The following is a 22,202-nucleotide window of genomic DNA, read 5'->3' as shown; positions in this document are numbered from 1 at the left end:
AATCAGAGCATTCATCACAAACAACCATGGCATTGCTCCCAAATCAGCTTCACATGTACTGAGAAGTGTGGGTCCTGTCCTGTAGCTCGACCCTTTCCCTACCATGAGCACAGCAGAGACATTTTTTATTCTTTTTCCATCTCTTCTTCAGCACCCACTTCCAATATCCTTCTTCCTGCACTCCAGGCATTTAATCCCTCTGCTGTGCTCCAATCTAAAAATCATTTTAAAAAGAATCAGAAGCAGTGAGAGATGTAACTGTGGTCAGACATGGTCAGGGAGAGTTTGCTTCATGTTTCAAGCTGGTGATTATGACTAAAATCTCACTATCTGGGTCACGAGCCTCTGGTGAAAATCCAATAGTAAACGTGCCACGTGAGGCAAGCGCTTGACATCTGCAAATGGGCGCCATCTGTCTCTCCTTGTAAGAGTATTAACTGTCTAAAAAAGGAAAAGAGATGCATGGAACTTGGCCCGAGGTCAAAAGAGTGTGAGTGAGATCAGGGGTTTCTGATTGCAAAGTAAAACGGGGGATAAATTCACCCCCACACAGACACACAGATCTTCTTGGGAACTGGGGGGAAATAGTTGCAGGTGGCATGAAGTCACACCTGCAGATTTGGGGGAACTCAGGATGCACAGGCAATCATACAGCCCAGCCTTCTTTTTAGGGCCAGACCAAGGCCTTTTCTAAGTGAGGAACTGAGTAACATCAGAACACTAATTTTTTGACTCAGCTTTTTGCAATTCTACTTCTGCTCCCACCCCCAACTCCTGGAACAGGGACCAGGGCCCTGTTCTGTGCCAGAAACAGCTCCTTGCTGCTCTTTTCATGACACACTTTGCTCCCGTGGTCAGCAGCAGTGGGGTTGGTGTGTTCACTTTCATCTTTCCTTCTTCTGGGCTGTTTCAGAGCCCTGGGCTGCCACAGGAACTTCAGCTCTGCTGGGCTCCCCTGCCTGGCTCTGGCTTATCAGGGATTTGGGACAGACTTCTCTGTCTCTGTTCTTAGGTGTTACAAGCCAGCACTTAGCCCAGTTTCACAAGAACTCCTTTTTTAAAAGGCTTTACATCACGCATAAAGGCTTTACATCACCCATAAAGTTTAAAGGCTTTACATCACCCTTGCTCCAGGATGGCTGGCTGGAGGGGAGCCTGCTCTGTAGGCACTGGGGCAGCTCAGAGAGGATTTGCTGGGCTCTGGGTGTTGTAGCAGGACTGCTGCTGGTGTCCTGGCAGGCTCTGGACTGCTTCTAGCACAGGACAGTGTGCTGGAGCAGTGGCATCCCTTGAACAGCACAGAGGAAGGGATTTGCTGTGCAATTCACTTTATTCTTGCTGTGAATGTTTGCTCTTGTTTGTTTATGCACTCAGTCTTGCAGGAGAGCATCCTTCTGGGTTTTGATGCAGGCTGTGCACATCCTGAGCGCCTCATCCGGCATCAGGGGTGTGACTGTCCCCCAGGCTATCCAAAAATTCTCTTTAAAAGAATCTACAGGTTGTTAGATGAGGTGGGTAACTAGTGGAGCCTACACAGTACTGAAAATCGTGTTTCCTTTCCCTGGAGGATCCCAGGATAACGCAAAGCCGTGCATTAAACAGGACGGAGAGTTTTGCTGAAGAGAGAACTCCGTGGCCCCACTGCATGCAGCAGTGACACGACACGGCAAGGAGCACGGGAAAGACCAAACCTGCAGTTTCAGGCTGCGGGAGTAGCCCCAGAAGCTGCCGTTAGAGCAGGACGGTGGGGCTGTGTCGGGCTCCGGGGATGTGGCCCGCAGCGTGCGGCGCTCGCTCATCCATCCCGCGCGGCGCGCAGTTACCGGCGGGAGGCTGCTGGTGGCTCACTCCAACCGGGGAAACGCTTTCGGGGCCAGCAGGGCTTGGATGATGAGAGGTTTTAGGCTGCAGGTTTCAATGGGAAGAGGGAACTCTTTCCTGTGGCAGCAGCTGTTTCGCACAGTCTCACTGGTCTGAGCCGGGTGGCAGAGTGCCTGACCTGCGGTGCAGAGCTCCCGTGGAGGCAGCCGGGCTCCTGCTCTGCTCTCGGCTCTCCCCCGGCAGGGCGAGGCAGCTCTGCAGGGCTCATCGGGCTCTGCACGCCCGAAGGCACTCACACCTGGGGACACTGACCCGCTCTGAGGACTCGCAGACAAAGCCCAGCTCCTGCTTGTCTGCAGGGACTTAGTGGTCCAGGTTTGCCTGGAACATATCCCCAAAACTGTGCCTCAAGGTGTAGCTGAAAAATTTTAGAAGGATGACTAGTAAAAAAATTATTTTTTTTCCCCCTGCCAACTGGGACAAGGAAAGCCTTTTAGGGAAAAATTCTTTTCCAGTAAATCTTTTTGATGCTTTTAAAATTTTTTCTCGGCTACTCTTAGCAGGGCCATGTTTCTGTACTGTATTATTTCATGTATTTCTGTATGAAGTACCATTCTGTACACAACAGCAACAGCGCTGCAAACCATCAGGGCTGCAGCAGGGATGACTCACGGTTCCATCACTTTGTGAGCACTGTGGCATCTCTACATGCAAGTTGTTACTGCCAGCCTCATATTTGAATTTGTGTGGCTCACGCAGAGCTGTGGACACAGACCCTGACCCATGAGGGCTGCTGGGGGTGCAGCTGCAATGGCCTCTCACACAGTTCTGTTCTGTGTCTGAGAATTGTTTTACCCTCAAATGAAAAAATGACAGAGCAGGTAAGAAAAGGAGTGTTGCAGCTTTGCAGCTGGGCAGTGAAGGGCTGGGTGGGAATGTTTCCTGTCCCACTCCTGACCTGCTGGTCCTGCAGCCAGGGGGGTGTTGAGGGTCCTGCCCTGCTGCCATCTGCCAGAGAGCCTGAAGCACCAACCTGAATCCAGCTGATGGTCTCATGGATCACATCCAAAGCTCTTTAGCTCCCAGCCAGGGCTCTGAATATGAGCATGCAAGTGTTGGTGGATGCCCTGGACTGATAAGGGCATCCAGGGCACCTGCAAATATTTGCATCAATGTGTTCAGAGTGGGCAAACATTTATGAGTACCTTGAATAAGTGAGAAGCCTCGGAGGGTGAGGGGATTGCAAACCCCCTGTGTATTCCTTCCACGAGCACCAGTGCGCACAGTAATTACTCCACAGTGTGTGATGGAGAAGACGCAATTCATCCCCCAGTGCCAAAGATCTGCATGGAAACTGCCCCCAGTGGGGCAGTGAATGGAGGTGTCCCCTGTCACTGGGGACAAAAAGGAGCCCTGAGCTGCCAGAGCTCATGCTGTGCCAGCTGTTGCAGCTACACACATTTATCTGCTTCCAGCAGATGATACACCAAGGTATCTCCAAACCCAGACTGTGGAGCTGCCTCCCTGGCTGCCCTTCCCCTGCCATGTGTGGGCTGTTCAGGGCAGCTATGGCTTCTTGCTGGGAACATTTGCTCAGCTTTGGCTGAAAGGAATCCTGCTGTTTCCGCGATCTCTTGCCAAACTTGCGCTGGTGCTGGGCTGTCTGGAGGCAGAGCATCCCTCTCCTGACACAGTGAGGCAGTTCAGGTCTCCTCAGATCTCCAGGGCCGCAGCCCATCTCCAACCACACTGAGGAAGCCAAGAGGCACAGGATTTCTTGGGAGGAATTTTTTATTGCAGCTTCCTACTGTCTTTCCTAAACTGTTTGTTCGTCGTGTTGACTTAATTCACCTTTTACCTCGCTGAGCTAAAGCCCTGAACGTTTTGGTGTCAGGAATCCCTGTCAGTCACAGGGGCAGTGATCTGCCTGCTCCAAATAGGCTGAGTGACGACTCCTGCGTGTGGCTGCTGATCTCCTCTAATTGCTGCCACGTCAGCAGCCACACCAGGCTGCCTGAGATGACGGTGGACACTCTGTAATCCCTGCAAATTCCCCTCTCACCTGAGCCCTTTGCGTTCTTGCTTCAGCTTTGCCGGCCTTCTGTGGAGAGTTTTCGGAGGATAAAAGCAGCATTAATGGTTTGAGGGTCTCAGCACAGGCATCCCCTGCTGGGAGCTGTTTGTGCTGTGTCTGCTGGCACTCAGCACCACAGGCTGTACCCTGGGACCAGGTTATGCAGTAGAGGGGAGCTGGGCAAGAGAGTCATTCTGGAATACACACTGCTTCCAACCTCTTCTGCATCCTGCTGAAATGGAGGGACCTGCCTCGACGCTGTGCCTGAGAACTTGCTACATTAAACACTGCAAAGTGCTTGGCATTGCTGAAAACCCACCTCAGCTGGGGAAAACCCCCTTCTCCAGGAGCTGCAGGTGCTCTCGTAGGATTGTGAGACAAGAGTGGTCAAACAGTGCCAGCAAGCGTGCCCTGCCCATCATCCCAGAATATCCAGGCTTCCAGGATGTCAAGGTTTGCATGCCAAAACTCTCTTTGCAATATATGGTGACTGCTACCTATTCTTCTGCTGGATGAATAGTTCCCTTATGTTCTGGGAAGCTGATGTTTGATATGATAATAAAGCCTGAGCTGTGGTTGGGTGTAGAAGAAACTTAACTTGAAAGGCTTTTATTCTGCTACATTTTGAAAGCTGATTATTATTTTTAGGTTGATTTTGTTTTTTAAACCATTTTTAAAAGTTTGAGTTAGGAAGACTGCTTTGGTCAGGTTTAAGTGTCCAATTACCCAACTTATTCCAAAAGTACAACCACTCTAGGCAGGGACATCAGATTTGCTGGGTCCCCTCCAGAATGAAGTGTGATGGAATAGTGGGAGATCAAAAACTTGATTGCTTTTCAGTTTACATGGCATGTCCAACCCTCTATTTCTCATTTGAGCTCAATGTTGCTCATTCATTACGAGCAGGCAGCATGCCAGGGGCTGATGATGGAGTGCCCCACTGAGACATTGCTGGGCTCTCAAACCAGATTTGTGGCTGGACCCTTAGTGAGGATCTAGACTTAATTAGAGATTGTCAAAAACTGCATGAGTGATGGCTTTTTTTATTTTTTTTAAATTTTTTTTATACCAAAGGCATTGTCAGGCGTAATAAACGATTGCAAAATGTTCCACGACCCTGCTGTGGCTGTCATCTACATACAGTATAGTCTTTCTTTTTATTGATTAGAAACAGTAATATAATATAAAACAGCTCTTCTCCCAAGCCAGACTGCTGAGGTTTTCAGAGAAAAAGGCCATGGTCTGGCCTGACTTGCTGTACAGAAACCAGCTGTTGCTCCTGGTAGCTTGAGACAGGCCAGGGTGTCTTGGAGTACCTGTGAGAAGGGTGGAAATGGCAGAGCAGGGACTTTGAAAACCCAGAGGACGTTAAACTGTGGAAAGGCAACCTTTTACATGGTGAGCTTCTGCCAAAATTTTATCCCCCAGTCAATAAAAGGACTTATCACATGGATGTTCCCCTGAAATCAACCTAAAGATCCCCGAGTGTATCAATGGAGGCTGGGCCACGTCTTTACTATTTAAATAATTTGAGTATGATTTGGCTGGTTGGAAAGGAGAGAGGTATCCTGCAATGGGAAAAAAGGAGAAAAAATTATGCATATTGAGGATGATGATGATGATAATAATAATAAACTTCACAGTTCTAAGATGTAGAAATATATTGAATGTGAAAATTGCAATTCTTGTGAAAATACACTGAGTTCAGCTGTTACCTGGGACTAAAGAAGGGGTGGGGGAGGAATGAATCTCTTAGAAGTAGGATCAAGTTTTGCCTTGGGAAACTGCAGCTACAAGCTAATGGGATTTGAAAAAGATAAGCCTAAAGTTCTGTTAATACAGACAAGTAAAAAATTAAAAAAGTTAGATTTTCACAGAGACAACACAAATTGTGTCACAGTCAGCTGGAGGTAAAAATGCTCAGCATTAATCTCAGCCCCCTGGACTTCTGTTCCAGAGAGGGATTGGTACCAAACTGCTTGGTCTTCAGGCAATTTGGATTAAGAATCTCAAACATTGCCCAGCAGCTGTTTATTGTATGGAACCTTATATCTTAGATCCTATTGCTATTTAAGCCAACATATTTTAATTCAGATTTCCTTCTTCCTTCTGCCCCCAACCCTGCCTCTCCCTCCCCCTCTATTTAAAATAGTTATCAAAAAGTTGTTTGGGAAATCCTGCCTTCAACCAAATTTTCCAGGACCTGGAAAGAGGGAAGAGCTCCTCACCGCAGCCCAGGAACTGCCCAAGGAGAGGCTCCTTCGCCCACTGCCTGGGGAGCCCCTCTGGAGGCTGCCACCAGCCCAGCAGCCCTGCCTTCCAGGACAAACCTTTGCAGGAGTATTTCAACGAGAGGCTGATGGAGCTGGGGAGCTACGAGAGCAAGAGGAGCAGCGGGAGAGCCGAGGGGCTTGCAGGGCAGAGCCGGGGCCCCGCGGTGGCTCTCGGGGGGTCGCGGCGCAGGGGCAGCTGCGGCGCCGTGCTGCTGCTGGGCCAGGAGGGAGAGCAGCCCTGCAGCTCAGCAAACCAGCACAGCAAGAGGGGCGTGGAGAGCCAGGCTCAAAAGGAAATCCAGAACGCCCTGAAGTTCTACACTGGTGACTTCTTGGAGCTTTTGACAATGCCCATCAGCGCTCCTCTAGAGGCGTTTGTGCAGGAGAAGTGACGCTGGAGCTGGCTGCAGATTGTCGTGCAGTCCTGCAAGAGTTGTTCCTGTTCTGCACCCCTCTGATTTCAGCTCGGTCCCCTCTGATGCTTGTTTTGGGGTTGTTCTTGATTAACATTGCATCTATTTGTTTTCAGTTATTTCCTGGAAAGAATCAGCATGACTGAGCCATAGGTGCAGTTATAGCAGTGTTCTAAACACATGCATTACTAGAATACTTAAAGTTGCCTTCAAAAAAGGTGATTAGTGTCAGAGGAGCAGCTTGTTTCCTGCTGTGCAGTTTGTGTTAATTAATCTGAGGAAAGGCTGTTGCACTCTGCCTCGTTATTTTGCTTGTTTTAAGCCCCTTGCTTTTATCATGTCACTGTGGCCCAACTGATTTGTGTTCTTACTGTGACTTATTTCTGACACAGATGCAAATAGTTGATGAGAAATGACATTTTCAGTCATTGCCACGTAATCACTGCTAGAGTCTGATGCATGAAGAAGCAAACACAGACATCAGATCTACTTTTAAATATGATCAGCCATTATGGCTTTGTTTGCAGACCCAAAACTCCTTGACTCAAAAAACACCACAGGGGCAAAGAGGGAAAAAATGCTGGATTTAAGTTAGAATGATGGAATTAAGTATGAAAGAAGGCTCCTTCCCTCTTTCCTTCTGTAAATACAAGAACCACATAGGGAATTCCTAATGTAATCTGAACTTCAAATTGTTTATTGTATTTTAATGTTTATCGTGGTCATGTAAGTATAAAATGTCAGCTGCAGCTGAATCCTTTTACCATGGGAAATGTCAATGTTTAATTCCACAGTGAGTATCAGACCCAAAATGAAGCAATGATTTCAAGCTTCCAGAAAGATCTATTACTGCCTGTGGTATCATCAGCAATAAATTCCTCATTTTAGTTGTGGTTTGAATTGATGGTTCTCTCTTTGCTTTCAGACTCGTTTTAATGTGATTTAACAAGTAAACCATGGCCCTGGCAATACCCAGCCCCTTCCAGTCTGACTCCTCCCCATCCCTTTTCCCTCCTTGTTCCTCTGTTTCTTCAGCCCTGGTGGAACTTGCCCCGAGGTGTGTCTTGTCCCTTCTGCAGGTCACAATTTCCTTCTTCCCAACACCTACCTGCAGAAATATTTCTTCTGCATTGCCTCCTCAGCTCTTGGCCTCATGTTTGTGTTTTTCAGACTTTGAAGATACCAGGAAAGGGGAGGGCAGATTAGGGAACTTCTCACATCCCTCTGCCACTTCCCTCAGGAAACAACCAAGAGTTTCCCCTCCCAAAAAAAGGGAAGGGAAACATGTAACACCCATTCCATTCCTTTTCCCCATTCTGGGATCAAGATAATCTAAGGGAAGCAAGATAGGATGCTGAGAGCTCTCAGTCCTTTGTGTGTGTGAGAGAAAACACTAAATATTTGGGCCAAATGAATTTTTCTGAATTCCCAATTGTCTTCCTGCTGCAAATGGAGGGAGCAGCCAATTAGGTGAGATTTTCCCTGCAGGAAAATATTTTTATTTTTAAAGATTTAAATGGAAGTCTGAAACTCATAATGTATTAGCAGATGCCATTGAAGGGATGCATCTGGTTTTCATTGTGAGTTTGCCAGAGGTTAGTTTCTCCTCTAGGAGTGGATGCACAATAATAACATGGTATTATGTGAGGGCATAATAATAACAGTGCATGAGGGGAAAGGAACAGTATTAATGGGCCACAGGCAACCTTAATTCTTTCATTTCTTAAACATGTGGCTTTGCACACTTGAACGTGTCCTTTTGAAGTTCGGTTTTGCAAGTCATTTCCCATCTACAAGCTTTTCAGAAAAGGGAAGCTGCCTGCCTTTTTGCTCCTGATATTTTAATGACTGGCACACTGCAATAACCCCAGATTAGCAGGTCTGGAGCATTCTGAGCCTCTCTGCAGATCTCTGCCATTTAAATTAGCAGAGGTACGTGGAGACTTGCACTGTTAGGGTGTGACTGACATTTGCTGGCAGCAAAGGAAAACAAAGCTTCCTTAAGAAAAAAAAAAAAAAAAATTAGCAGCAATAAGCTGTAATTAAAAAGAAACCAGAAAACCAGGTATTTTCTTCACTGAAAGAGTGGTGAGGCATTGGAATGGGTTGCCCAGGGAGGGTGGTGGAGTCCCTGGAAATGTTCCAGAAATGACTTAATGCTATGGTTTAGTGGACAAGGTGGTGTTTGGTCAAACGTTTGACCTGATGATCTTGGAAGTCTTTTCCAACCTTAATGATTCTATGGTTCTGTCATTTACCCAAGCATCTGTAAAGGGATTATTCATGCTGCTCAGCCTCTGGGCAGCTCCTTTTCTCCACTCATGACAATTCAGAGCATCAGTTTTTAACAGGCCATATTTAAATTTTATTTTTCACTTTTACCGAATACCAAATGTGAAAGAGAATTTCAAAACCCCCGAAAAAAGACTCTGACTTGGCAGAAACATGTAATGTTTCCTCCCTCAGAAGGACCCCATAGACCTGAAATTTCACAGTCAGGCCCATTTATGGTATTTTTCATCTGTAAAGCACCCAGAGGAATTAAAAAAAAGTTGACATGCCTTTTAAATTGGATTTCCTTTCAAAATAGTGTCATGACTTTCCTCTGAGAAGCTGCACATCCCATGTCAGAGATAGTGGAAAAGTCTAAGAAGACCAAATCTCCCTGGAGGGAACATATCTAGATGTTGCTGCACAGAAAAGACATGAAGTTACAGAGGGAAAAAAAAACCCAAAAAACAACAAAACACCAAGAGCTGTTAAGAGAAGAAATAAAATTTCATCTCACAGCCTCTCAGATTGTTAAAACCTTGTGAAAAAATGGCTTGGGTTTGTTTGGAAAGTGATAATATGCATGACCTGAATTTATATAGTCTATTACCTTGGGTTTTACTGAGTTTAGCTGTTGGATGTAGCTGCTTCTTTCATACAGATAATCTGTTTTCTCAATGTTCTCCCGTGCAACTCGATGCAGACACTGCTTGCCATTAGAAGTCTCATAAAAATATTCTTTATGCCTCTGAAAAGTTCCTCTTTCTCCTCTTAAAGGAAAAGCAGCGCACCATCCCTTTCCTGCTGGTGATTTTGCAGCCACCCTTGATCTCTGTTTTAGGTGTTCCTGTGTGGAACACTGCACAGCACCCTTGGCTGGCTGCTGTTTTCCTCCTGTAAATTTATTCTCTCTGTCTGGCTGGAGCTCGGGCAGAGTAGAGCCTCATGAATCAGGCAGTGCTCACTTCACCCAAAGCACAGCTCAAGCCTCCTGCAGCTCGTGTCCCTGCCGGGATTTTGTCACCCTCTCCCTGAACTTACCCAAAAACTGTAAAATTGTGTTGGCTGCTGGGGCAGAGGGAGGCTGGGGAGGGGAGGGAAGGGGGTCTCAGGGGAAACACAAGCTGACGAGAACAGAACCTGCACAAAGTGAGCTCCAGCCTCAGGCTGGGTCCCACAGCCTCTGCGGTGGGACAGAAAACTCAAACCACACAAAGCCACAAAGGCATCCAGGAAGAGATGGGCTGCACCCCACCCTCACCGCAACCATCTTCAGGATCCGAAGCACCTGAGGGATCTCTGCTTGATTAGGGTGCCTCATTAAAGCAAAACATATGGTCTCCATGTATTTAAATTAAGGAATTTATTAAAAAAAAAAAAGCCAAAAAACCCAATCAAAACAGTGGTTTGATCTAAATACAGCAGCACTGTGACATTACTAGGACATTATGTACGAAGAATCCAAGCAGCCATAGAACACAGAAGCCTTTATCTTCAGTAACAATCTCAAAATGAAACTAGCTTCATCAAACAATGTTAAAGATCTCCCTGGAAAGAGAAACAAAACCAAACAGACCCTCCCCACCCCTAACCCTTTGGATATTAGAATGACTTTTTTTTTTGTACAATATCAACAGCCACTAGCTCTTCTAATTGAGAACACTTGCTTTAATTTATTACAAAAATGATCTGTTGACTCAGTTATGAAAGACAACTTTTAACATTGCTTTAGAAGTGTCTGCTCCTCTTATAGACTACAGTATTAGAAGTGCTTAAAAACATTTACTCCTGGATATGCTCTTGAAATTCAATCAGAAGGATATTCTGTGTGTGTTTATATACCAAATATGATTTTTAATTTTTAAAGCAGGTGAAAAGACTAACCCTAATATGAAACTGCAATTTTACAATTTAATTATTAGTCAGATATGGGCAACCACATGATAGTTCATGAAATCTGTAGGTCTATCTACATTGCTCAGAAACACAAAATAAAGTTTTTACAGCTTTCAGCTTCAAAAGGCTAAAATGTTCAGTCTTTTAGAAGAGTGTCCAGTGTTTAAAAGAAATGCAATTAAGGGAGACCGCATTCAATACACATGAAACACCTCGTTTGAGCTTGCTAATTAACATATCTAACAGCTGCGTGTGGGGTGATAAGAAAGGAAAACACATTTGCCATCCAGCCACTACCTGAGATGTTTCTTCTCTGGGAGTGAATCTTCTCTGCAGGACCACTCCAGAAATCCTGGAGTTCCCCTCTGGAGCCCACTGACCCCAGGCACTTTTGCTCTTTTTGCCTCTTTTTGCCTCTTTTTGCTTCCAGACCCAGTCTGCCACAGATCCACGTTTGGGACTTCACACAGCACCTCACTCCCTGGGTGCCTAGGGAATCCTTTGCAGGCTTGCCAAAAAAGTTGAACCAATGAATGTTGTTTTGCTCCCTTCCTCATAACTATTTATCTCCATTTGAAAAACAGAGGAAGTGTTTCCATGTGAATGCCACAATTACTGGCCAGCTCTTCAGCAAGAAATGAATACTTAAAACATTTGCACTGTCACCTCTTTGTCTGCTGGAGATGTCTTAGAAGTGCAGTTTGTTCTGTTTCAGTATCTCTAAGGAGCTAAGACAAGCCAATAATAAAAAGAGTCCTAATTTAGGAGAGTGTCTCACTAGTCATGTAAATAAAGAGCAGCTATACTAAGCCTATTTCATTTAAATAATAATACAAGGACTTGATACTGATCTGGTTTATGCACAGACTCCGAAGTGCTTTCTATTGACAGACAGAGAGCATCCCTCCATGTTTGGGAATGGGAAAACAAAATTGCACCGAGGTTTGCCCAGGGCAGTGAAGAAAAACACAGTCAGAAGAGGAATACAAACCATCACTCCTGGCTCCAGTACATAAAGCAAGGAGAATACATATGTGCCAGCAGTAATATTCATGTTAATGAATAGGCAGCAATCTGTTTAAAATTGCTTCTTTCATAAAGCCCATTTGTCAGTACACCAGCTTAGCTGATCCAACTGCAGCAGATTGTATTTGTATTATCACAGAGACATTTGGGGGAGGTCAGCCCATAATACTGTAGCATATTGTTGGCTTTTACCTTCTTTGATGAATTTTTTTCTTTTCCCCAAAGGAAATAATTTAAAAATTCTCTGAACCAATTTCTTTATCTTTTCAGGGTTTTTTTTTTTTTTTTGCATTTAAGGAAAGACAATTATTACCAGCCAGCACTCCAATATTATTTGGTATAAAAGGAAGTGTGTCCTGCCCAGCATACAGAAGAGATGTCTTTAGCATGAGGGTGTTAGTAATTATTCTCCTTACTCTAAATCTTCAGCATTATTTCAAGGTCATATTTGTGAAAGGCTTGAGATAGACAGCTCTGGAACTTCCAGATTCCCATGGAGCCACTGAACAGACTGTTTCTTCCAGAATTCACTGCCAAATGAACCTCCCTGCAGCCTGAGACAGACTGGGACCATCCTTGGGCAGGAGAGCCTTGAAGTGTGGACTTCCAGAGCTCCTGCAGGCTTCCACATGATGGAAGATGCTCCACATGCCAAGAGACAGAAAGGATGTTCCTCCAAAGAAAAATCCAGTCTTTCCAAAGATTGTATGGGAAACGCCTGATGAATGATCTCCTCTGCAGTGAGTAACTTCAGTGAATATGACAAATATTAACAACAAAACAATGATCACAGCTAATTGTGGAGCAGGGGTGAAAACACCAACATCTTGTTCACCATGGAGCCAGTTCCTGTTCCATGGATGTTGGTGAGGAGCAGCAGCTGTGCTGCAGGGTCGTGCATTTATTGCTCTTCCACAAAAGCCTGTGCAGGGAGCTCCTGGCTGAGGCTGGGGTGCACAGACCTGGGTGATACTGTCCATGCAGGCTGGGGGGTTCCTGCTTGCCTCATCCCTCTGTCCCCTCTGACCCTCAGAGGGACAACGTTGTCTTTGAACCATGGGCCAGACCCTTGTGTGTGCAATGCCCAGGTCCCTGCAGAAACTCTGACCAACACACGATGACCCCAAGGAAGAAGGTGCAGCAGTGTGGTGCCACTGCATCCCTGCTGAAGATTCACACACCGTGGGACTTCACACCCTGTCCTCCAGAGCTCACAGCTTCTGTGTCTTCCTCACCAACCTGTGGTTTTACCACTAATGCAGGTTCATTTCATGCTGTTTTTTTTTAGTAGAGGCATGGCCACTGGAAAAGATCAACTGGATTTGAAATGTCAGCAAAGCATTCAAGCTGGATCCTGAGGTTTGGGTGAATGACCTTAAAAATCAGTGACTTCAAATCTGGTGCTTTACTGGGTCAGCCAAGTTTGATTCTTACTGCTGATAGCACTCTCAGCTGTAGTTTCTGGGGTGACTGCAAACTGAGGTGGAACCCAGCTGTGTTTATGGAGAGCTGGTTTGTCTCTGAGCTGGCAGGAACCAGGAGTGAACCAGCAGGGCCAGGTGAACGCTGAGATATTGAATTCTGCAGCTCCCTAACATTCACTTTGATCTGTACTACCTGCTTGGTTTGATTATCTTCACACTTTTCCCAGATTCACAAGCAGGTTTTTGTTAGAAACAACATCTGAGTCATGGCCATTCTTGTGAAAAATAGATAATTTTAGATACCTCTTTTTAGATAATCCAGGTCAAGAGTGCACATCTAGGAGTTTGTTATTTTTTTTTCCCTTCATTATTCATTTGTTTAAAAAAAGCCTCACATCCAACAGTGGGAAAAAATGCTACAAGACTCAAGTGAACCTTGAGACACTGTAGGAAATGAATAGCAAACACCTGACTCATGAAAATCTGTCAACTAATTAGTGTTCATCAGACTCCTCAACAAAGATTTAAAAATAAAAGGCGTGCTTGCATAATTCAGGATCAGATTGGAAACGATTTCTGATTCTTAAAAAGAGCTAAGTTTGCTCATCTGTCTATTTAAAACAAGCAACCAGATCTGAGCATATGCATTTTTTTGGAAAGAATGTGGATGGTAACTGAAGAGGAGATAAAGAAAATGCATCAGTCTGGAAAGCTATAACAGAACTACCCCTTTCTACTCCTTTGTTACGTGCAAACCCATCTCAAAATTCACCTGGAATCAAAACACTAAAAAATCTTATTGCAAATGCTCTCCAAGGTTATATGACAAAAGTAAGTTTATTTTCAAAGTTCCCAGTGGTTTTTAAATTTGGCTCCACGGAGCCAATGGCCAAATGCCTGTGGAAGCCTGGCTGTGCAGGGCACTGCCTTGACAGGGCTTCAGCCCTGAGTTCTGCGCCCGAATTGCACCTGGTCACACAATGGAAGTGCAAGGACTGTGCTCCTACTCCAGCTTTGAGTGCAAGGTAAGCTGAAAAAAAATTTAAAAAAAGAATCCCAACAAAAGTAAGAAGCGATAAATGAGAAATCCTGCAGGTGTTGTTGTTGTAGGCAAACCGTGACAAGAAGATCCCTAGGACTGGTCATCAGCACTTCTGATGGATTTTAAGCCTTCCAGGACTGGGTGCTGAAAAGTTCTGCTGCCCCAGCATGGTGATCCTGTTTGTAGTTTGTAGGACTGAGACACTGCAGGGATGAAATCTCTCTCTATTGGTGGGGTTTTGTGTCTCTCCTCTTCCTCTCTCTGCTCCAAGGAGGTGGGGTTCAGAGGGGCTCCATCCCAGGCTTGATGCCCGCACATCAGCATCCTTCTTCCATGCCATGAGAATTCAGGATACCCAGCCTTAGCCCAACACCCTGCAGGTATCCAGGGAGAATGAATGCTCTCACCCTTCCAGGACTCTGCATTCTCCCTGAGCCCCCACTGCCAGGGTCCTAGAGCTGCTGTGTGACGACTGCCCTGGCTGAAAGGAGAGCAGGACAAGGCACAAATGCTGTCCTTCACTGCTGTCCCTAAAATGTCATCCACCACAGGTTAAGGCTGGTAGCATCTAAAAGGTGTAATCAACATTTGCAATTTGTTCACCAGCTTTCAGTAAGGGATTGGCTGGCATTTCTCAATACTGGGAGATGGTGAAGAATGAAAATTTTAGTCTTCACATGCCAAATTAGCAACATCTCTAAAATCCTGCATCTTCTATAACATCTGCAATGCCACCATCTGACATGGGACAATGGCTGAAGCCTCATCTCCCCGTCTTGACTTTTCTCTGTCAGCTGCTCCTTGCAAGTCCCTGTTCTGTCTCTCTGTCTCACAACTTCAAGCTGCTTTACTATGCCATTTCTGTGTTTCTCACTCGGGGATTTGCCACCACTAACCTTCACCTTTTCCCCCTCAGCACTGGCCACACAGAACATGCACATGGCAGTCTAATGAATTTTGGCTATTAACACTGCCAGTGGAACATGGCTTCCTTGGACCCTGGGGTAGCTCCACTCCTGGCTAACAGGATTTTAGACACACCAGAGTGGCTTTCAGACGCTCCTGATGACCCAAAGGTTTAAAAAAATCAGTACAGTCTAGCCAACATTGTAAAGAGTATGGGGAACCAACACTCTACAGAACACTCTGAGCTGCAGTTGTGGGCACAAAGGTCTTCCAGTTCCTGTGGAAGGGAAGTAACCATTTTTTTTTATTGGTGTTCTTAACAAAAAGAGTGAAATACTTGAGAAGAGCCTGATTCTGATGCCTGAGGTACTGCTACTGATCCTGCCTGTTCATCCTAGTGGGAATGGAGTTTTTGTCAATGGTTAAAGGATCCTGGACAAAGAATGATGGAGCTGGAAGTGGGAGTTGTTATTTCATTCTGGCATTTCGTTCAGTTGAGGATCTAACTGAGAGGATGTGTCAGGGGGTGTTTGCATGACACACGGAAGTATTTTAAGTGCAGGCACAGCCTGTGGGTTCTGCTACTGCCCAAAAGCAGCTCAGATCCCACTCTGAACCTCCACAGCTCAGCTCCACAAATCTCATGGCTGGAACAAACCAGACTGCTGAACTTCCCTCCTGCTGCCTCTTTGAAATGGGCAACTCTGGAAAGACCTTGGGCTTTTGACTGCAGCATGGGGAACACTTTGAGTTTTGCTGTCATTTCAGCAGGTGCAGGTTTGAAGTCCTAGAAAAAGAAATGGACATTTGCTTTCCTGGTCACCTCTCCCTCAGCTTTGTTCTGCCTGTCGCTAGAAACAGCACAAACACTAGTGAAGGAAAAGAGCTTAAAACAAGGCTCCCTTTCTAACTAAAAAGCCTTTGATGGAACAACAACATAAGTGCAAATCTCAGCTGTGCTGGTCCCAAGACATCGCAAACCATCAGCATAGCAAGTAGCATTTTTGAATGCATCAAAATCTTGTCTTTTAGCATTTAATGTGAGACATTACAAACTAATGAAGAGGAGAAATGTATGCAGTGTTGCTGTAAACCAAATATACAGATGTAAAATAATTAAGAATAAACTGTTCCATAAAAATGCATGTCAATAAACCCCTGTCTGATAAAGTGATTTATGAAGAATTTTCTAGAATTGCTAAAAAGAATGATTTCTCGTTTGAGGCTCTGGAAGTCTTGAGTCACATTTTGTTTCTTTTAAAAAAATGTCTTAAAACACATGGCTTTACAGCTGCTGCTTGGAAAATATACACCTCCAAAGTCTGACTTTCATTTAAATACAAATGTACAAAATGTAAACTGAGACAATAGAGAAATTTACAAAACTTTCCTTTAAAAATAATAAAGACAAAATTCAGTTCTAGTATGATGCTATTTAAATACGTGCAAGTAGTCATGTTCATTGAATTTCTATTGCAATGTTCTAAAGAGACAAATTTGATTCACACAGTCTTGAGTGCCACCTCCAAAAACAGACCTGAGTGGAAATTTCTTCTTAAAATGTGAGGCTCCACTGGAAGGAATGGATAGAAAATCTCCATTTTGGGAGATCCAGATTTTCTTTCTTTTCACTCAACGGTGGAGGCTCTCTCATCCACAGAAGCTCCAGAGATTATAGTGGAAGGATGCAACATGTTGTTTCATAGGGCTGAGTTGGAACTAGCTGCTTCCAGTGGAGTTTGAACTTACGTGATTTGAATTTATGTGATGATTTAAACTGGCCTTTGAATTTGGAGAACTCTTTGAATTGTTCTGATGCTGTAGGAAGAGGAAGAAAATGACAATTAGGTTTCCATAAAATGCCATGGTTTTATTTTTAATCCAACATAGTTCATTTTATGGTACTGGCTGGGCTGCAATATTCTTGCTTGAAGATCTTCCGATGCAAAATATTCTGCATTTTCCTACCTGTGGTCTCTCTAGGTCAGCAGAACCTCGGCAGTTCTTGAGGAATGCAGCAAAGAAGGCTCACTCCAGCACCAGGAGCCAAATCAATTCACTGCAAAATGTCAGTATCTGCTAAATCTGACTAATACAGAGAATACCTGCCAATGCTCAGGCATGGCTTTAACCCTACAGAAATAGACCGGTCTAAGAATGTTATTGACATTTGCAAGTGGTGCCAGGGTGTCTCATGAAAGCTGCACATCATGTTTTATCCAGGTTGTTCTCTTCTTTATTATCTTGCTTTCCTGCCACCTCCCTCAAGATGTGCATTTTCCTTTTTTTTTTTTAACACGCGAATCAAGGATTTTCACAAGGAACTTCTTAAAACCATAGAACAGTTTCAAAAGGCATTTCAGCATACCGCTGAAAAACAGGTTGGGAAAGAAGTTTTCAGCTGCTGGAAACAAAACTCATGAACAACACTGGAGCTGCTGGTGGAAAAAAATCACACAAGGTAGATGAAAAACTTGAGATATGGAGGAAAATGTGAGAGCCAGCCCTCTCTAAGATGCACTGCCCTTCTCCTAGCAGAAATATCACCAGAACAGGGCTGTGAAACCTACAGGCATCTACAGAAGTTTCCTGGTCTTAGTCATAAAAGATCTCACCTGTCGCTTAAATATTCTCTGTAGCAATCCTTTCTTGGGTGGCTCTGGGGGGTAGCTTTTGTTTAGGTCTGGTGAAATAGTACCATTTGGTCCAAATACATTCAGCTCCTTGAAGCACTCTGTTTCTATCATCTAGTGGAATACAGTGAGAGAGAGGAAAAAAAAAAGGGGAATTATTCATCTGCACTAAATAAATTCCAGTAGTGCTGGGTTTTTCAAAGTCAGCAGTGTGTGAGGAGAGTTAACAGTTGGATTCCTGCTGGTGTCTGTAGAGAGCAAATAGAGTGTATGAAAACCAGAGGCTGAGTCTGCCCTGTTTGCACATCAGACTTGTCAGAAGCTGCCCCACAAGACTTTCTGTTCTTTCCTCTGGCATTGCAGAGGATACCAGGCAAAGACAGGCACACTGACAAAATCCCAGTTATCAGCACCCCTCTGCCCAAGTGGATCTGCTGTTTGATGCAGAGCTGGATTCTGAAATCCACTGTTGGCTGTGTTTTGATACCAAACAGAGACAAAGACCCAGACTTGGAAATGCTGGAGGAGCTCAGGGTCCAGAGTGAGCTGCTGCAGCTGGGCCTGACTGCAGACAGTGGGTGACAGCAGGGTCACCAGTGGAGGATCCTTCCCTTCAGGATTTCCAACCGAACCACAGAAGGTGCTGAGAGCTGTCGAAACACCTCTGTAGAAATCCAGGAGGAGGAAGTACAGTAGGATCCTTGCCAATTTACACAAATGCACAGAGCCAACAGATACAGTCACCTGAACCTGACATCTGTGGTACATTACAGATCTTGAAAGAGGCCATTTGTAACTCATGAAAGCATTAGAGTCTGGCAAGTTGTCCAGTAGCTATATATTACTGGAACATAGAGCTCCTCTTAAATCGTCTCTGTTACGGGGTTTATTGCAGTAATTTTGCTATGATACATCCTTACCTCATTTTGCCATGGAATAGACACCGATCCTGTGGAAAACTTGGAATAGAAATCGTCATCTGTTTGGTCCAGGTTAACTCCTTTCACTGTGGAGAACTGCTCAATGTCTAACACATCCTTGCAGTACACTGCTCTGGGCTATGTCAGCAGAAAAAAAAAAGGAGAAATGACAAGAGGAAAAATATTTCTGAGTCGGACCATGTGCTTTCATTCACAGATTCAGTCAAGTGAGAATGTCTAACAAGTGTGTGTCTGCATCCTCCTTCTCCAGGCTTGCTCTGCCTGCATGTTTATCATCAAAGGCTGACTTCACTTTAAGCACATTAAGCTTCCTATTCCCAACTCCTCAAAGCATCAGTCAAAGTGGGTTTTAGTCATCCATGTACCATCTGGTTAAGAGGTGAGAGGAAAAGGACAGAAAGATCCAGAAAAGAAAAATGGAACCCTTCAGCAGTCTTTTCATTTAGAGAGGGAACAACAGAAAAGCAGAATGTTTATGAGTGGCACACTGGAGAGAGCCCTGAAAAGAGGCCTCAGATAGAAGTGCCCTCCTGCCCAGATAGCTGTGGAGTTTGCAGCTTGGGAGTTTAAAGGAATGTCTCCTAATTGCTAAAGAAAACAGAGGGGGTTTGGCATTTTTCCATTGTTTTTATTAATAGCTCAGCTGCTGGAAGCTGCCCAGAATTACCTCTGTTAACTCTTTTAACTTGGCTGCATTTCTTCAAAGGAACAGTCAAATGGCTTTGCCTTTTTGAACTACTCAGTTTCCTGGGATGACAGAGACAAAACTCTTTGCAGTGATGGAACTTTCAGCTCGTACCCCAGCAGTCAGCCCCAGGGAGCAGAAAGAGCCATCAGTGGCTGCCTGTCACAGGCAGTGTGTGCCCAGAGATTTCTCACCCCCAGCACAGCCACCCTTTGCTGTGCAGGGATAATTGAGGGGTGGCTTGTGGGACCAGCCTGAACCCCAGACCATGTGGAGTCCTGCTGTCTGTCCGTGGTACCAGGACTGTACAGCCCAGGGGTCCAACAGTGCAGCACTTCATTGATCTGAATCTGAGCACTGTGACCAAACAAATTGACCTAATTCCTGACAGAAGTCCTGTTTGCTGAAGGCTGTATCCCTCTGGACTCCTGATAGCTGCAATCCACAACATTTTTGTAGAAGAGGATGCAGAGACATGGTTTGGATAACAACTTCTGCCACTGGCTATATAGCTTTGGGTGATTCAGCTGACTTCAGTAAAGACTGGGAGATCTACGGATGAAGTGCCAAATAAATTCAATTAGGGGCAGCTCTTGAGCTCCCAATAAAGAGCCATAAAAATTTATGTGCCCTTGCTTTTGCAAATATGTGTCTAAGAGGTACCTTCTAGGCCTTATGTGCCACAGTTTTTTGCACTCCGGCAGATCCCAAATTTGAGCCCAGAATTGTATAATTTTCTACATCAGAAAGAAATAGTAGCTTGTCTCTCATTTCTTCCCACTAAAGCAGGTCGTAACACCACGGGCTAATTGGCAGGAATAACTAGGCTGCATAGTAAAATGTAAAGCAAAACCAGAGCAACTAAAGTAAACTTTTGTAGCGTTCAAACCACTTTGGTTTGGTTGAGCCTGCAGCAACGGGAATGGGAGCTGCCAAGATGTTACTTTCTTTAATATGTTAAAATGGCAGTGTTTACTTAGAACCATATGGGGAATTTAAGGATAGAAGCTCCAGCCAGAGAGAGAGCCCTGCAGGAGGGAAATAATCAGATAACTCTGCGCACTGGGATAGAAACTGATACCACAAAAGGGTGGAAGAAGTTTTGTTGTTGCCAATGCAACAAAGCCTTTCAGTGTGTGTGAGCCTGGTGTGTAAATCTGAGCAAGGACTCAGTGTTGGGTTCCGTGCCCCAAAAAGCTCCAAATGCTCTCTAAGGTCTAAGTCACCTTCTCTGCTTGAGGTGACACTTGATAGCTGAGCCTGGCTCGGACTCTCTGTAGCAAACTACTGTTCTCATGATGATCCAGTTCCACAGAGCCCTGGACTTTGCATTTCTGGTTTCCCCTCTATAAACCTGCATGCACACATTTGGCTTTCACTGCTGATTGTCCCAAACACCCCCTGCTTCTGAGCACACTTATTTTCCCAGTAATGCCATGGATAAGGGTTCCCAGTGCCTCCACTGTCATACAGGAATGCTGTGGTAAAAGCAGTGGGAATGGATCAAGCCCCACGTTCCCAGCCTGCATCCACATGCCCACAGAGCCCTCTCTCCTCTTCCTCCCAGCCTCCCCACTCCAGCCCCACCACTTATCACACCTTCCTGGGGTAGCTACCCGTGCAGAGAGCAATGACAGCCCTGAGAGAGAGAAGCTATTTTAGAAACAAACCTCTTAAAAGAGGCCACTGGGGGTTCTTGCAGTCGTACTTACATCAGGCACGAAGGGAGGTTCCAGCATTCCTGCTTCTAACCGCTTGAAATTCATGCTCTTGAAAAAGGGGTGTCTCTTCACTTCTGCTGCCCCTTCCCCTTGGCATCCCAGCCGCTGCTTCACGTCTTTGGTGAGGAGCTGCAACGTGCCAGCAGGAATGGTGAGGGTGTCAGAAAAGCAAGAGCTCCACGAAGATATTTTTATCTCCACTTGTTTTTGAATGTGCCCAGAGGGACGTACAGAGGGGAGTTGCAACTGCTGTTGCTTAAAAGCTGAAGTTAAATGGATTAGGACTACACTGTTCTACATGCTGGTGAAATCCTTGGAAAATCACCTGCTGTAAAGTATTTACAGTCAAAATAGAGGCCATTTCTTTTGCCTGCTTTCAGTGAACAATTTCAAGGGGAGATCTGACATACCCTAGTAACATATAAATATGTTACTTTCTTATATGTTACTTACATATAAAGATGCACATTCATAAGTTCCATGTGCTTTGTCTCAGTTCTTTTGGCTTTGTTTTTTACGTTTGTAAGGATAATTTCCCCTCAGAAGAACAGGTGCTTAGGAAAAACCAAAAATACCAAACTGCATTTCCCTCATCCATTGCACTACATTCCAGTGCATCACATGACACAGTGAACCAACCCTTTGCAGTCATGAGCTCTGCTGAACTCAAGGGGAGTTCCATCCACGGAGCCAGTGCCCAGTAATTATCCTCAGTCCTGCCTTGCTTGTTTTCAGAGAAGGGCAGTGCACAGCCTCTACCTGCTCCAGCAAGTCCTGCCTGTTTCCTGGGTACCCATCATGGAGCAATGCCCACCAAGTGAACCCAGCATCTTTGGTCTATCAGATAAGCAAGTCCATGAACAGAAACACCGTGATATTTAGAGGAGACACTCAACAGGGGAGGCTCAACAGCACCTTCCAGTGCAAGAGAGATGGAGAGGGACCTTGGATAAGGGCAAGTCACAAACAGACAAGGAGGAATGGCTTTAAACTGAAGGAGGGCAGGTTTAGATAGGATTTTAGGAAGAAATTTTTCCCTGAGGGTGATGAGGTCCTAGCACAGGTTTCCCAGGGAA

The 22,202-nt window shown here is 45.1% G+C and overlaps 2 protein-coding genes across 3 annotated transcripts in view; one reads left to right on the top strand and one right to left on the bottom strand.

Moving 5' to 3' along the window:
- Nucleotides 1-3,850: 3,850 nt before the first annotated feature.
- LOC119702588 lies at nt 3,851-7,618 on the top strand. Its single transcript, XM_038140879.1, has 2 exons — nt 3,851-4,348; nt 6,048-7,618. Exons 1-2 carry the CDS (start codon nt 4,133-4,135, stop codon nt 6,558-6,560), a joined length of 729 nt encoding a protein of 242 aa, XP_037996807.1. The 5' UTR covers nt 3,851-4,132; the 3' UTR covers nt 6,561-7,618.
- A 5,887-nt stretch (nt 7,619-13,505) lies between these two features.
- GRK5 (G protein-coupled receptor kinase 5) overlaps nt 13,506-22,202 on the bottom strand; it is a 150,731-nt gene continuing 142,034 nt past the window's right edge. For both annotated transcript variants that reach the window (XM_038139935.1, XM_038139936.1), the window contains 4 exons: nt 21,118-21,255; nt 18,700-18,837; nt 17,762-17,893; nt 13,506-16,964 (listed from right to left, as the gene is read on the bottom strand). In XM_038139935.1, the coding sequence (XP_037995863.1) occupies nt 16,866-16,964; nt 17,762-17,893; nt 18,700-18,837; nt 21,118-21,255 (507 nt within the window). In that variant the 3' untranslated portion in view covers nt 13,506-16,865. The remainder of the gene's footprint in view (nt 16,965-17,761; nt 17,894-18,699; nt 18,838-21,117; nt 21,256-22,202) is intronic.

This window comes from Motacilla alba, chromosome 6 (assembly GCF_015832195.1).
Source record: "Motacilla alba alba isolate MOTALB_02 chromosome 6, Motacilla_alba_V1.0_pri, whole genome shotgun sequence".
NCBI lineage: Eukaryota > Metazoa > Chordata > Aves > Passeriformes > Motacillidae > Motacilla > Motacilla alba.
The sequence above is the reverse complement of the archived record's forward strand: the minus strand, read 5'-3'. Positions and strand labels throughout refer to the sequence as shown.

What these genes read in the sequence shown, in the direction of transcription:
- LOC119702588 (XM_038140879.1), top strand. Translation starts at nt 4,133, where the DNA reads ATGGAGGGACCTGCCTCGACGCTGTGCCTGAGAACTTGCTACATTAAA. An exon ending in CAGGCTTCCAGGATGTCAAG is followed by an intron (nt 4,349 to 6,047) that starts GTTTGCATGCCA and finishes TATTTAAAATAG; the next exon opens with TTATCAAAAAGTTGTTTGGG.